General features: G+C 36.8%; 1 protein-coding gene across 1 annotated transcript in view; it reads right to left on the minus strand.

Moving 5' to 3' along the window:
* Positions 1-17,494, minus strand: part of OXCT1 (3-oxoacid CoA-transferase 1) — a 73,275-nt gene that overhangs the window by 5,511 nt on the left and 50,270 nt on the right. The window contains exons 13-15 of the mRNA XM_085326376.1: positions 10,193-10,282; positions 5,655-5,735; positions 3,626-3,727 (exon numbers count right to left, since the gene is read on the minus strand). Of these exons, the coding sequence (XP_085182502.1) occupies positions 3,626-3,727; positions 5,655-5,735; positions 10,193-10,282 (273 nt within the window). The remainder of the gene's footprint in view (positions 1-3,625; positions 3,728-5,654; positions 5,736-10,192; positions 10,283-17,494) is intronic.

Genomic DNA, 17,494 nt, shown 5'->3' on the forward strand with positions numbered 1-17,494 from the left:
TACCATACATGAGGCAATTGCTATTCAACTATGTTGTGTTTCTTTTGTCCTGGCAGCCACTTTTCCAAAACTCCATGTTATCTTTTCAGTTCTTTTTGTAAAACTGAGCTCTCAGATTAAAAAAAGAGGAGAAGAGTTTTTATGTACATAGACTTTCCTTGACTATTTTTATAATGAAATGTATCTGCAAAAATACGGTTTCTCAGTCTCTTCTCTGATGGTCTCAAGGGTATGAGCCAGTACAAGTCAAAACAGATTACCTGCCAAGGTGATCTATACGCTAGGTAGCAGCAGATCTGATTTAAGCATATAAGATAAACCAATACTTTGCCTTCACAGCACAGTGAAATTGAGGGTGAATTGTTTATTTTTGATGTGATGCCAGTGTATAATCAAGATTGTTGACTCTAAATCTTCTTTTCTTTGACATTTTGCTGTTGCAAGTGTCCTTTAGGAGATGTTTTCCCAAAGAAGCAGGCTGTGAAAATGGGAATGCATGGGCAGATGTCTCTCAAAGAAAGTCATAGAGGCTATAAAGCTCTCCTCTACAAAAGAAAGGAGCTTGCACAGGTAGTACAACATGAATGTACAATTCTCAGGTTGTAATGAACATGAAGAGATGCTAATTTTAGTTAGCATGACAAAAAAAGTTAGAAAAACATCAGCTCCTCATTTTCCATCCGTTAGTCTTGTTTCAAACAAGCACAATATATGACGCTAAAATTCTGCTTTTACTGTTGCAATAAAATATCACTGAAGTCCCTGTCAGCAATGTAAACAAGAAGTTTCATTCAGTGAACATACAAGAGTAACAGCTGCACTTGTGATTCTTTAAGGGAGCCTGAGACAGTGTATTGATATGTGGAAAAAAGGATCAAAGATACTACGTTTTGAACAACTGTCTACCACTGCTCAAACCTCTATTTTCTTAACTTCAAAATGAAGCACAGGAACTACAGATGTTCTCTGTATATGAAAAATCAGGTCCTCAAGGGTCAAGCTTCACATAACAGTAAGCCAGGATTGCCATCACCGGTATCAAGGGAAGTGTTGCTAAGGACTGCAATGGGAGGAGAACTGAGTCACTGTGGCCTGGAAATACTCTTTAAGAGAAGACAGCAGACAGAAAATGGGAGACAGGGAGAACTAATGCTTTTCCATGCTACTGCTGAAATAAATAAATCCTTATAATTCACCCCTTCCACCTGCAGAGCTATAAAGATTTCTGGTACTTTTGGAACTATCAGTCAGCAGGTAACATTGACCCAAGCGCATATCCTGGCAGAGGCCAGCCAAGTAYGAACTTTTCGAGCATTTATGCAAGCTACATGCTTTCAAGATAAGAATATAAAAGTGCATAAACCAAGTAGCATCTACATTTTTCATGCAATTCCTTCAGTGCAACTCATGATTTCATGCATAACCAGGCCGTTGTACGAACGGATGGCACTGGAGTTTGCTTGCTCGAGAAGCAGGAAGGGGTGCTTTTGAAGAGTCTCTTCTGGATCCCAGTGAGACAGATTCCAGGGATCTCGATAATATTGCACTCTCTCTCATCAGTTGCTAACTACAGGCAAACCTAAAGATTAAAAACTTGTGCTACTCTTATACAACATTTACAGGAAGGCAGTAAGTGCCAGTGAGTTGTGGTAAACTTTTCTTTGGTCCTGATAGTGACAGTCTTTCCCTATCTTACCCATTCGGAGTATCGCTTCAAAGCTTGCTCTCATAGCCTATCATTTGTGCCTGTCACCTCTTTCTCTGAATCCCTTGGCTGGCTCTGCTTTTACTGCCTCAAGCTATGGCTGCTGGATTTCACTTTGGGTTGAAAGCAATATATTGTTCACCTGACCAAAAGAAACCAACTCCTTCCAAACAAACAGGTAATGCATCTCACCACTGCTATCTTCTGACAATAAAGTCCTTTCCTGTAGCTTCAGTCTATATAAATGCTTACTAAACAGGACACATTCAAATTCCACATGAAGTTAATCCTAAAATTAAATATGCAAGAATAAAATAGTGATTGACTGCAACAAATATAAATCTACAAGGTGAGTTTTTATGTTTTAGGATGGGGTTAGCCTTTGAGAGGCTGATCAGTCAAAGACAGATGAGCTCTGACACTATCAAAGTTTTAAAAAAATGGTCACTTTTCCCTAGATCACTGGGAGCAGCTGAACAGACAATTTATTTTGCACATAGAACTGCTGAATATGGGAAGCTGCTTCCACTGTAAATTAAAAAATAATAATGACTTCCAGAAAATGTTACATGGAAAATGAATAAGGGAGCAAAGTGGTTTTGTAGCAAGTTTCCTACACTATGCCATTGCAGGAGACTCATCTATAAAGAGAATTTTTCTCAGATACATGAATATATTCAAATCAATGAATGAGTATGTAGTGAACTGCTCTTTACTTAAAATATTTTAAACTCCATAAGAAAAGCATTCCCTATCATATTTGGTTATCAAAAATTACTTTTATAGATGCAGAGAATGAATGAAATTCACCAGGCTTTCAAAGCACATTGTTCAGAATTTTTTACTTACTGCCAGTAGCATTCAAATATTCAAATAACAAAATCTTTACATAATAATTGCTCCACAATTATGTGCCTTAGCCCTGCCATGCAACCATACAAAGAGGAAGATAGCCAGAGTACTGCACTCCATTACCAAATGTTCCCCAGCTACTCTTACAACACAAGTACACGGTACATTGCCAGTCACTGTTGTTACCTAAAGAGGGCTGACTACCCCACAAGACTTTACAACACAAGAGGAAAAACATACATACATACACACACACACACACACATTTATATGTATATATATGCGTGTGTGTGTGTGTATATATATATATATATATACACACACACACACACACACACAGGTGCGAGAACTTGCATGTGGGAGAAGGACTTGTTCAAGTTATCAGCCACACATACGGAATCAGTCTTTGTTAAACGTCTCCTCAGTTATGCTCCAATGTAGTACAGTTTTCCATTGGCATTAAGTGGCCTCTTAAGAAGGAATGTGGAGGTGAAAAGGCAGTGACTTTATAATTTAATGCAGAACACAAGTTTAATTCATATAAGACAATAGGAAAGAAAGAGTAAGAATACCAGCAGTAGAAGCATGTAAACGAATCGCATCAGTGGCATAGAGAGGACACTTGTAGTCACCCCTGTTGAGAAGACTCACAGCCTCATCTACAGATATTATGAAAACTTAGCAATATAGGGTTAAACTGACTTATCCAGAAGAACAAATGTTCTACCTCAGGTACAAATCAGCTGCCCTCTTCAAAGCATTACAAGAAGTTCCCTTTCCACATTATCCTTTTTACTCTTGACAATTTCCCTCTCTTCTGTCTTTTCCAGGTGGATTCTAATTCAGTAACTAATATAATCACATTCAATTAGCCCTAAAATGTCCCATAAGGTCTCYTCCTAGTTGCATTGTAAATCTCACTAGCAGTCTACCCAGTACCCTTCCATTTGTAAAAGGGAAACTTACTGAACCTAGAAGTCATCATGCGATAAGTATCTGTGAAGAATATCTGTGAAGAATATTTGTTCTGACAAAGGAATAACTATGTTTGTTTGTAGAATGACTTACTGTGAAGTCACAGCCAGTGCTTTTCTTGATATCATCCACTGACAGTCCTTCCCAGATTTCCACAAGGGTCAGTCCCTTTTTCTTGTCCACATCAAACACAGCCTGTCAGATTCAAATAGCACACAAGTACTTTTTTAAAAAATTTTAAAACAGATAGCAAGGAAATAAAGTTATATTATACAAAATGCATTGAAATATGTATAGTTTCCTAAGTAACAAATGATGCCATCATCAATCACTATCGCTTTACACATTTCTGACTGACCAATAAAGGTTTCTGCAACATTCATCTGTACTTGAAGAAATAAAAAGTATGAGACATGTTAGTTTTGAGGAGAAAATTCTGGTGAGAATTGGGAGGGGCAAAGGAAAGGGTAGAGACATCCTTTGCTACAAAGCAATGCCTACCAAGAGATTATGATAGAAAACAGGGGAGAACTACCATTGTCTGTGGTTTTAGGCCAGCAGAGAGGTATAGTGTGGCTGGCCGCTGAACATCAACCGAGGATGATCTTCTCCAACTTCTGTTGCACATCCTATTTCATTACAGATTTTAGTAGTTTTAGGTTTTAGAAGCTAGCAATGAAAGAAAAKGATTTTTATTTGTAATATAGAGCCTGGGAGGAAGTGACTAAAGGGGCAAAGGCTGCTCTTTCCCAATATCTTCACAAGACACGCTTTCCTCTTCCCAAGGCTCTAAAATGCATCAAATAAACACACCTGTAAAATGATACACACTTTAATGGTGCCTGCMAGAGGGAGAGATACAGGTCACAAACCAGTTGCCAGGGAAAACATAAGGTCTAGACACTTCCATAAAGAAAGTCAATAGAAAAAGTCCAGTGAAGATCAAACTTGAAAGGAAAGCGAAGTCTTAAACTCATTGCAGAAGTGTACTGAAGTTCAACATTCCTTCTTCAGGAACATGAGACTGATTTACAGGACTAAAAGGTGATAGACAACCTGAATCTTAAGACGGAAGTTGGGAGTAAGGAACATCCAGCCTAGGAAGCCAGTGGGGAAACAGAGTTTAAAATATATTCTAAGTGCTGTTATATGTTTATGTCATAGTCTTATTTTCTTTCAGTTCTTGTTCAGTCTCTCTCTCTCTCTCTTTTTTTTTTTTGTTTTTTTTTTTTTTTTTTTTTTTTTTTTTTTTTTTTTTTTTTCTTTCATTTGTATTTGGCCAGATAGTAAAGACTGTAAATAAACTTCCACACTTTCATTTATTTTTCCCTACTATGTGGAGGAAGGGTTTAAGTAACAGTAGTAACAGACCACAGAGAGAAAGCAAATCAGCACCTTTGAAGCATTCTACTTAGTATGACAGAAGGATCACAGAGGGACTACTCTTAGCCCTTAAATATGTAAACACTGACAATGAGAAAAGCATGACTACAGCAAAAACTCAAGACACTTAGCCTCTACTGAAAATATTCTCTAGCCTGCTTTGTGCAGCAGCAAGATCACACACACTCATGGACTTAAACTGAAGAGTAAACTGCTTCACAAGTGAACTTCAAGTAAGGACAAAAGAATTAAAGCCCTGGTATAATTACAGGTACTGTTACAGCTTCTCTAAAAGAGTCTGACATGTACAGCAATGAAGACGCCAGCTGTCTGATGTGTATGTGCCACATTTTTTATTCTGCTGGAAGAAGTGAGCTGTGACATAGCTCACTTACAACTGTATTTGAGAATTTACACCTCTCAAGGAAAATTTTCAGATATGCGTTGGGAATAATTATAAGTAGAATTGCTTTGCTTAAATACTGCTCATGTACAGCATCTCTGTTCTGAAGGTGTTTAAGAATATGGTCCAGTAGGTCAGATGTCACTGGTAAAAGCTTTAAAATAAAAAACATGAGTCACTGGGCCTGGGGAATTGAAGTTCAAGGGGAATCTTTGCCTTTTGTTGGCAACAGATACAGAATACAATCTTTACTTTTACTAAGCTTTACTACTTCTACTAAATGGCATTTCCCTAGGGATACAGGATGAAAGGATTGACAAGGATTCAAGCACTTACCTTCTCTGTAATGATGCGATTTACACATTGTTTCCCAGTAAGCGGTAAACTGCATTTTTCCAGGATTTTATGGACATTGCCCTGTGTTTAACAAGATATAGACAAACATTAATTTTCAAAAACAATGACACTTACTCAGCATTCGAATATAAACATGAAAAAGAAAAATCACAGCTGAAGACACTCAGTGTTATTGAAACTTCACAGTACTCAGAACAGTTAGATTTCTCCCTTATGGCAGACTGTGTCTCAAACAATTTGGGACAGTTCTTACTTAAATCCTACATGAAGTGTGATGACTAACAGGAATCTCATGGTACCACTGAGTGGGTTCCTGAGTTTAGAAGTTAAATGTACTTCTGCTTAATTTTGTTTTCTTTCCTACTGGAATGTGAGGAAAAGAGACAGATGGAACCCCACTGATGACATGTCAAAGACAAATTAGAGAAAGGCAAAAAAAAAAAAACAATTTACTTTCAGGCACTTTCTTTCTGGGACACCAAATGCGAGCTACATTAAATCTTATGAGAAATATCACCTAATGAAAATATGCAGTTTTGATGGGAAGCTGGATATTTAGGGTTCAGATAGAGAGTTTTTCTTTCTCTCCATATTTTTCTTTCTTTCCTTTAATAGGAGTTCACAAATGGCTTTAGATCCTGCCAAATGAATACAGGCTGAAAGAGCTCTGAATGGACATGAAACGGACAGATCACTGCACCTTTAGTCACTATTTGTAGATATTTTACAGAAGTAGCATTAAGTGCTCATCTCAACCATTATCACATGCTTTTATTTTTTCTCTAATTTTCAGCTATGCATTTCAAACATCTCAGAGTGCAGTAAGTCTAATTTAATCATCTGAATGCAAATTTTTTTAATTTAATTTTTTTAATTTACAACCATCAGTTTGCCTTAAGGCTTAACAAACTGGGCAACCAAACCTCAGCCAGTATGATTCCTGAGTGATGAAAAAATGAGCAATCTGTGTGATTTTGAATTTATCTTCTGTGAAGAACTATTTCTTCATTCTAATTATGCTGGCAAGATCCACATCTTGTATCAAGGCAACTACTTCAATGAAATAGACTCACTCTTGGTGAAAATAATGACTTGAGACAGAGCATTACTTTCAATTGATCAACTTATATCATGTCCACCTCAAGGACCTTCTTGCACTCTTTTCCTAAGAGAGAAGACTCACCTGTGCTATTTTTAATATCTGCAATAACATATTAGGTGTAATTCTAAGGCATATGAGATGCAATATCCCTTCCTGGTATCCAATTGAGATTAAAACGCATGGACACATTCCAGCTTCTTAATAGTTGATCTGAAGATGACTATATTACCACTTAGCATTAAAGGTGACTTTTAGAAGCCATCTATCATGATCTGAGCTTTCAGGGCACTATCAGAATAGGAATCCAAATGGAACTGCATGCATTTTTACAGTCTATGTCTATATAGGATTTGTTCTCTCTCTCATTTGTAAGAGAAACCTATAGCARTATTTAGCAATTTTGGTGCAGCATCTGTTCATTTAACATCACTACTATTCTCCTTTACTATTGTTTTTCAGAGTTATAAAGAAAAAAAAGCTAATTCAGTAAAAAATATATCAAAGCACTACTATAATGTTAGACACAAGGATCATCTGCCAAGTTTCTCACAGTGACCTAAACTATGGAGCCAAAATAGTCACCCTTCCACAACTGTATCCTCCTGGTCCCTGACTTGCTGTGATTTACCGATTTCCTGAGATGGAGGTTGCTTCTGGACAATCCTGTTTATTTGTCACTGATAAACCTAGTTTCATAAATCAGTTTAATCACTCCCAGACAATATTTTGAGCTCCTACAACATCCTGCTGATGATCTACAACTTCAATATTTTTTGCTGTTTTAAAGCTGCTGCTTGCTAATTTCCCTTAGCTCCCAACAGTTAAGATACCGACCAAACATTCTGCATCCATCTTCCCCATGCCACTGTTTTATGTTACCCTCCCTTAATGATCTCTTTCTTAAGCTGAAGAGTCTTCTGCAAAAGTCATTTCACGTCATCATCTTTTTTCTGTGCTTCTGAGTTCCATTTTAGTATAAACATTGTTATTGAAACAATGTGGAACAGAGAGTGTTTAGTTTTGTTTGTAATATACTCTATATCAGAATGTAAAAACAGGAAAATCCTTTGAGTATTTCTTTGGGCSTTGAGAGATACTAGATTCACCTTCATAATTTAAACATGAGTTGTGTCTTCCATTGCTTGCAAGGATTCAACATCTTGTTACATTTAAAACTACAATATGCATACTTAACAGAGAATGGACTTTTAAATTCTAAGAAATTGTACTTTAAAGTTTAACAAATTATCATTATTAATAAAAAGAAACTTGAAACRCATTAAAAGGTCCTTTATGAGATCACAAATCAGACAAAACTGATTACAAGAACAATCTACTGCAACAACTCTGGAACATGGTCATTGAAAGTATTGTGTATATCCCATAGCCTTCCACTGTATTTCAGGCCATCAGCTCTTGACTCCTGTTGATTTGCAGGTGGCTTTAGTATCTAATAATAGGTATTATTTATTGAGAAGATAACAAAAACGCACAAAAAATACARCCACTCTACCCTCAGCCTCTTGCCAGTATACCTCTAAATAAACCAGCATGTTCTAACAGTACGTATATACATTTCTTTCACTCAGTAGCACACTGTGCTCTGAGCAGGATGAAAGAGTGCTCCTGAGATGTATGAAGTGCTTCTTAGATATGGATGAAATAACAGTTTGTGACAAAATCTTTGGAGTAAAGAAATAAAAGGACTTGAATATAAAATCAGCTATGTAAGATCTAACCACCCCAATAGAAGGCTTCTGACTTTCAGAACTCGTGTCACAGGTGCTATAAATTTGTTTAGGTATGCGGGGGGGCAGGGGGAGGAAAGAGCATCTGAAAACTGTAACAGCAGCTTTTGATTTCTGAACAAAGCCTCTTCACTTCTGGAAGAAGTGTGAAGACCCCAGAAAGAAGCTACATAAGAGGAAGAGCTCCAAGAATATCAGTAGCCTTCTTTTTAAAATAAGTATATAATGAAAAATTATACTCTATTTTTGTAGTGCTTTCATATAAAGAACTGAAGTGGAAGAAATACTTTAGGAAAGCCTATAATAGACTTTCAAGAAGTGCACATCAGGCATTCCTTGTACTGAATGACCCAAATTAGGTACATATACACAAAAATAAATAAGTTTATGCCTAGACTGCTTATAATAGCAAATCTACCTGTGCTTCCATCCTTCTCAGGTTTCAGTACTCCTACTGACTAAAAACAACAAACAAACAACTTCCAAGCACCCTACTGAAAAGAGACTTTGGTAATAGTATTTTAAAGAGACAAAATGGCACAGAGAGTTGTACTGTGTGTGGATTTAGAGCCCTAACTGAATTTCACAGTATCTGGAAGTTAGAAATAAAAATTTATTCAAATGTCAGTAATGCATTAAGTATGTGTCTGAGAAAATGGATAATTGCACATGCAGTTTTGGGGTGCGGGGGAGGAGGTTGGGATAGGGGAGCAAGACACATAGATGAATTTGCTTTTTGCATATACTGCTGGGTCAGTCTCAGTCCTGTCACTGAAAATGTGCCCCTTGACATCACAGCTTTGTACAAATCGTGCAAATTCTGTATTTTTAATAGTTTTTTTTTTTTGAAAGGGAAAATTAATTCCTTATTTCAGATTTTAAAAAACCACACCCAGTAATATATTTAACTCTCATATCTACTATCAAGAAAATTCCTTATGTTTACCCTATGTTCAGAGCAGGGATATAAACCTCACACTAATATAATTAATTCTTACTGCAGACACACAACAGATTTGGAACAACATATAAATGAAACRAAAGGTTAACTCTAAACAACTACTTCAGTTGTCTGAGAATAGAGATTTTGTCCTTCAGCCCACTTTTCTCACATTCTAGACAGCCCAGTTTTAGAAGTTTCAAAAGACAAGGTTCCTATGACTTTCTGTTGTGGGAGGCTGTTTATCTCTGCAAACCTCCCCTGCAAAGGATTCTCCAGACTAAATTCTATCACATAATAATATAATATGTAAGGCAGCCCGCATCATATTATCCCCAGAAGATCCATTTTATCTAGCTGTCAATACCAATTTGATTGGCAACTTCAAAGGTAAATATCTTTTCATCATAGCAAGTACTTAGCCATAGGAAACCTCATTTTTCCAATTGTCCTGAGGTAAACAGTAAAAAACCTGGCAGCATTTACTGCAGCTCTGGCAATTGCTACTCTCAGTGAATTTAGTAAATACTAAATGCCACATTCATATTCCATTTTTTCCACAGTGAATGGTTCACTTACAAAAGGCAAGGAACCACACTAACTCCCTGTTATATCTCCATAATAGCTAACTGTAAAACCATCAAGTTCTCACAAAGAGGGACAATCAATGTAAGAAATCTTTTCTGGCACAAAATATTTGTTTTAGAAAGACGCAGCAGAGCCTTACCTTGGCTGAATGTTCCATGGTGACAACCACTTTTGTCTGTGCACTGGATACCAGGTCCATGGCACCCCCCATGCCTTTCACCATCTTACCCTGAAATGAAAATTTTTTAAAGTAGTTTAACATTTTTTACAAYAAACAAGACAGATATATTGGCTGCATTGACAGGACAATATATTCACTTTTTTTTTTCTGCATAGAAAGCCTGTATATTTCACCACTGTATTCAGACAAAAACAAGGTTTCACTAGAGAGGAAACAGTTGTCTCATTCTAAGCTCTCTGTGTTGCAAACAGTAGAAGAATAATGAGTAGTACATAGGGCCGATTGCTATGCTCAGTGTCCTGGGGTGTAACTTAAATCTAGTAGTACCATTGACTTAATGGAAGCCCTGACACAGAGGAGACAGCAATTTAGTTCCAATGGTTCTGACATTATAAAAGCAAAGCATTTATTCTCATGGTGATACAAATATCATTATTCCCTCCTAAGAAATCTTCACTTATAAAAACGTAACAAAAACATCTGAGCACACTCAAGCTCTCCACCTGCTAGTTTAGATAACCATGGCTTGTATCACTGTATCAGCACAAACTGTTCTGCTTACTTCATTCCAGATGCCTTTGGATGTCACTTTGGAACACGGGTAAATAAAKGAATTTGGATCATTATTCATTTCTGTTTGTCCCTCAAACCAACTAATGTTTTCTGCTTCTGTGCCTCATTCTTCTTTCAAAGAGTGACAAAATTGCACCTGTTATCACAGCAGCTGTATTGTGGCTTGGTGTTCAGCTACCTTTATTTTTCTTTTCTGTAATGCTGCACTATTTATTGAAATTCAACTCCTGCCTGCTTCTGCACCTTAAACAAACTGCATCTGATCTTGGAAGGCAAGAAGTCCAGACYTGGCACACATCTCTTATAAATGACTAAAAGCAGTCATTTTTGGACAGCTGGCAAAAACTAGACCCCCAAAACCAAGCTAGGCAACAACTTCATACCTTCCCCTGAGTTGCTGGGAGGGTAGGAAGGGGAATGGAATCTTCCCTAGCGTGATAGGGAAAGTTAGTAGGAAACACGAGGCAAGGAATTTTACAGATTAAAAGAAACTAATGTCTGTCTCAAATGTTTTATATTTTCTCTCTTTTGACTGGCTCTTTTCTGGWATTTAAAATAAATCATAGAAAATATGTGGTTGGTTGTTTACTTTTGGTTGTAAAGCCTAAAAGTATATGGTTAAATAACTTGGAAACTTCCCTATAGAAAAATATTTCTCTTATACTTCCTTTTGATTCCTATGTTATTCAGAATCTTACTAGTATAAGTATCTATGGTCTGTGATACAAAACATATGGGAGAGACTTGTCTCATTAAGCTGTCAAGCCARCAACTTACTGGAAATCTCTTTAGTATAATGAAAGGAATACACACAACAGAATTTATTTCTTATTGTTTGTAGAGTAAAGAATGAATCACCCCTTTCTATATCTGTAAACTCCCTTRGTATTTCTGAGATCAAATTAATATTTAATATTAATCACCTGAAACATTTCAAACTTTGTCTTAACACACTAGTAAACACTGCCTTGTAAATATAAACCTAAAAGGGATGACAGAATTTACATCTGCACCTAATTTCCTGGCACTGCTCAAATAATCCATCCTACCTTGAAATACAGAATCCTTCCAGAGACTGCAGTGACCTCTTATCAGTCTGCAGGAGATTCACCAGCAAAATTATGTTACTTTAAAATTATGTTATTTTGAGTAGCTGAAGCTGAGACATTACCTTCCTGGCTCAAAATATGTTTGCATCAGGGATTATGTTATCAAAATATCTGCCCTAATAATGATGTTAGTTCATTTTCCAGGCTTTTTTACTCTATTAAAGAGCTACAGCAACTGGGAAATTCCTTAAGAAATAAATACAGTTGAAGGACAAAGAAAAACCACTGCTGGAAATGTCACACCAGACTGAGATACAGAATTTCATCCCTACATGTGTGCAGAAGCAGTAAAATGCAAGTTGAGAAGGACTTTGGGACAATTAAATCAATCCATCTGCTGCTCTTCTTTAGGCAAACATACTCACTGTTGGCAAAGCAAATAACTTAAGCATTAACTCCAGYTAACCATGGTTTTATTCTTTGGATATTCCTCAAAATATGAGTCTTATATTGCTCTTACTGTAGCTATTGAAACTGAACTCTAAATTTGAACTACAATGCTCCACAAAAAGATTCCAAAAAGACATTGTTTCTTTGCCTAAGATAAACATGCAGAACAAAATAGTTTTACCACCTTTAAACACTGCGCATTTATGAGCAATGAGCAATTTGTTTCCTTTAGATTTTAATAGTACATTTGACTGCACCTGACATGAGCCAGATTGTTTTATTTGAAAACTTTGTAAAAAGCAGCAGGTCACAGAAAGAAATATTTACTCTTATTGGAGACCAATTGCAACAGCCAGCTGTGATGTGGAATCTCTGATAAAAGCTAAGTAGGGCTTAAAATAGTRCTGGAAACTAGTTGGGATGGGAACTGTACATTTCACTTTTAAAAAGTAGTGTTCATTTTTTTGTTCATTTTTCACTTAACAGGGCAAATTGCAGGTAGTATAATTGTTCTCTTTTTGCAATTGGTAAGACACAAGTGTAACATTTAACTCACATTGACCTCAGTTTTTAAGACAAATCATTCTAAAAATTTCAAATGAGCAGCTCCKACAGTACACCTGCAGTTTTCCTGCTCCTTCTTCGCATGTTGTCTGGGGCCCAAGGTTTACATGTTTGTATGCTTTTTGTAGTTGAACTTTGTAAGCTTCCAAATACATTAGTGCTGCTAGCTTAAGAAACTAGAAGGAAAGATTTAGTTCAGTGGCAGTGCTTCAAATTACAGTGCTCTATTATAAAAACACACTTGATCAGCTAGAGTTTGAAGCAAGAAAAAAAGTTTTGCAAATGAACTTGTGCTCTCTGGGAGGTCCAACATTGAGTATACTTAAAAAGGGTTAGGGAGAAGACAGAGACAAGCTGACAGTTTCCTTGTAGCTCTCTTGTTCCATCAGTTACTGTAAAGGGTTTATGTTCCTCGGAAGAGTTCTGCCCCTCTCATCTCACCTTATTRACAATTTTTTGCTGCGTTTCAGTCCAAATATTCTTGGGAAGGTGTGGGTCATGGACACAATGGATTTTTTTTCTTTCTTTCTTTTTTTTTTAAAAAAAAAAGATAAGATATTCAGCTCTTCTGCTTTCTTACAGCTATTTGCAAAAAAGAGAATTGCAAAAAGAGAGATTTCTAATAATGCCTAGGTATTATAAAATAAAATGTTGCTATTGTGGTGATGGGGCATTTTTCAGAAAACACAAGAGAAGGTTATGTTTTTTCACAAACAAAATAGGATAAGAAAAAGTCCTCAAAATGATGAAAGGAAGATTAARTACATAATATACTCCCCTTCTCTTTTTCAGGCCCCAAGAGTCCTTCAATGGTAAAAATTATGTCCTGCAAGGGCTCTGTAGGGTTCCCAAGCACTTGTTTGTTGGAAGAGAAACAGTAAGCCGACATACTACTGTAGGAGGCTTCATTCCAAGGCAGGTGTCCACAAAATACCATTTCATATTAAAATAATATCCCACTGAAACCTAAATTTCAAAGGAGAATGTAGGTAACTGCAGGTCCTGTCCTTCCTCACTGGTAAGCTACTACTTTGTAAGTCCTACTCAGGTATTATCATACTTCAGTGCTGAGATGCAYACACACATTAAATGTAATTAACCTGCATGTTTAGTATTTATACAAAATTTAATTGCCGAATTTGCATTCACTATTTTACTGACAATAATTATAAAAAAAGGAAATATATTTCTCATAAAATTTCTTGTAACATCACACTGTTCAACTTGGGAGCAAGAAACAAATGCAGACAGTTCAATRCACCTGGTGCAATAGAAATGCTGGAGAGAGCCACTTGCAGGCAATATGTTTAGATTCAAAATAAAGACAAGTCTTGTTCAAAATTCTTCCTATTTAAGCAAAGGTATAAACAGCCTGTATTGAGACTCCTTAGAGAAGAAGCTACAATGTTCTGAGGAATCCAGAGACAGGCACACTTCCTCCCATCATCAGCAATGAACATGTCAAGTCAGAAAAATTGTTGCTTTGGAGTCCTTTGCTTTCAGATTAGATGTTACAAATAAATAAAACAGATCAGCAACATTTTTGCATTCCTCCCGCAATTCCACTGGTCTCTGCCAAAGTTTACTTTCACTTTAGGTATWAAAAAAAGACTCAGCTGATGAACACGCAAACTGACAAACAACACTAAAAGTTCAAAGTCATACAAAAAAGCTACTTTGAATCCTTGTAAAAAAATCCTACCTTTTAATGTACAGAATTTCATTCCTAACATCTTAGGTTATACTGACCTCTATAGATAGCAAATTAAAAGATTTGTTACTAAATTTGAATGGGTTTCTTCATGGTTTCTTTACAGATAATCTCCTCTGAGAAAGCTCTAGAACTTTTGTATTGTTTTTCTTTCTATTCCATTATTAACACTTTAAATCTTTAAATCTGGCTACTCCAAGTGACAGCATTTAAAAATATAGGGTGCTGGTTTGAAAATCCAAAGAGTTTTTTTTTTTTTTCATTCTGTTGTTTTTGATTTGAGGGGTGTGAGTTAAAGAACAGTCCACTTCCAGATGTCCAACAGAGCCACCCTCCACAAATTACATCACTGTCCTGATCTGCCCCTTAACTGCACTTCCTTTGCTATCAAAACATATCTTACACWCCAGGAGCAAGCTACAGCTGATCTGCTTGCTCAAAATTTTATTTGCTTTGTATTGTTCATACAGAACGGGTATGTTAAATGGTATCAGCACAGTATCAACCCTGAGGCTGTGCTGGGCACTACACTTTGAGCCTCATGGTCCCAGCAACTACTAGCTTCCTCGGCACCTTCAGATGCCTCCAATCTAGCCTAATGGACATCTATATGTCCAGTTTACTTAAATAGCCCCTAAATCAATCTTCTTCTATGGTGGGTACTCCCGCAAATTCTGCCAAAGATGCCGTACCAGTAAACTAAAGCAAAGAAGTTGCTGAGTACCTCAGCCTTTTCATGTTCTTTATCCAGGAGTATTTTACTCTCTCATTAATGAAGTGCTTCATCACATAACTTTAATCTATAGTAATTTTCTACCTAGTGAAATGTTGTCACAGAAATCTCATACATTTTACTCTTTCAGATTTTTCTACCTCCAACTGCAGGCCATCTCCATCATTGGTTCTAYAGCTTTTCTGCTGTACATCGTATCAACAGTATCAGTAGTTATTAGTATCACTGAATCCTTATTATGTCTCATTCATCACTTTTAAGAGCAAGAGAAAGAGAAGAAAAATGATTAAAAGATGTTGTTTAATGGCTTGTAGGTTTTTCAGAAATGCAGAAGCATCATTAGTCAAAGAAACCATATTAATAGGCCATATCAAGTGTCTTTTTTTTTTTTTTAAATCTGGAGACACTGTAACTGACTTCAGAAATTATACCGTACCATGCACAAATCAAAAGACTAGAATTTAATACTCAGGAAAAGTGACATGTAAAGCTATCCAGTTACCAAAGATATCAAATTCCACTCAGAGGTAAGACACCAAAATGCAAGACACWATAGTACTTTACTTTTTGGTACCTAAACCTTGTCTTTTGCTCTCTCCTGTAGACTACGGAAAAATATTTACTCTGAGCTCTTTGGAGGAAGAGAAGTTTCCTTATACTAAAGTTCTAAGCAAATGCAACAATTAAAACAAGCAGAACTAATAGTAAGACAAAGCCTCTAGTGTCACAGGGGTGACACTTTCAGTAGTTCCGGTGTTTGCTCTGATCTGTGCCCAGTTTCTGCTACATGTCTCAGTGAAAAATGGAGTCATATCTTCCATCAGGAAGGCTACAGAAAAGGAAGAGCTATTTCCCAGGACGATCTAGCCACTAGAGAGGCTGCAGAAACTGAGGTGTTTCATAAAACTCTTTAGCARGGTCCCAAAAAGTCACAGGCAGAAAGGAACTAGAAATGAAGCAAATACAAGCAGGGAGAAGTGGTCAACCCCAGAATTTTTAAAATCCTGAGGCAAGTACACTGGCACTGGAGCCAGGACTGCTGTGACAGTCTGTACTGCTCCCCTGTAAGCATGCAGTGAGGCTGTCCTCCTAACAGCAATTCTGGTAATAGCTTGGGAGAAACAGGTCGGCTATTGTGTCCTTCAATCTTAAGTGAGGTGGCTCAATCCAGCAGCTCCCAGGAATCATGGTCACCCATCTGCTCTTGCCTGCTTGCCCGTCTTCCTTCAGTCTCCAGCCCTCATCCACTGGTGTCCTCAGCATATCTATTCTACCTGCTTCAGCCACGCTGTCTCAAGTGCACTCTGTTCCCARGGGCTCCTCAGAAATTTGCCATTTCCCTCTTCTTTCCCTCTTTCCCTTCCCCAAAGCCTGCTTGTTCATTTGAGAAACACCAGAGATGAACTCAAAAAGTCATAAGTACTGTTTAATGAAATAAATCTATCAATAAATGCTTGTGTTTAGGAAGAATCTCCTGCATAAGCAAATAAATAGCTTGGTTTATTGCATATGCTTTGAATATTCTCACATTCATCTTCCTTTACTCACAGGATTTTYCTCTCTATTAGAGATCAGAGGATAAGAGTGAAGAAAGGGCTGCAATTATTGCAATGAACTGAAGTTAGTTCAGTTCACTTTTCAAGAATGAATGCTCTAGTTAAATAAAAGCTTTTGGAYGCAGTACAAATGCAACTGCATGAAACAATATTAAGTGTGGTCAGATAAAATTACTTGGATCTTTGACATTAAAATCTGTCCATTGATGAATCAGGAATGCCTATTTTCAGGCATTTCAGCTTTATGAGATATCAGTACAAGGGTATTTTTGGTAGATGACCAGAAACTTTGTAGACCAGAGACTTGTGTTTATCATTTGTTCACTTGTGTATTTTTAGTACAAATTTGGAATTTGGGTAACGCAAAGCTAACCAACATTACTTTCATGCATGTCACGCTTGGACATTTACGGTATAGCTAACTATCAGCTTAGATTCAAATACAGAGCTTTGTCAAAAGAGTAGTAACAGAAGAGCACATACAGGATCCCAGAGACATGCARTAGAGAGAAGCATTAACTCTCAGACTGTATTTTTCACGGTAATAACCAGATGACACTGCAAGCAGAAAAGCATCACAAAAAAGCCAGCACTCTTATCAGCAGGGTCTGAAAAGATCTAATC

This window comes from Rhea americana, unplaced genomic scaffold (genome assembly GCF_003343005.1).
Source record: "Rhea americana isolate MKP2758 unplaced genomic scaffold, rheAme1 scaffold_13, whole genome shotgun sequence".
NCBI classification, from domain to species: Eukaryota; Metazoa; Chordata; class Aves; order Rheiformes; family Rheidae; genus Rhea; species Rhea americana.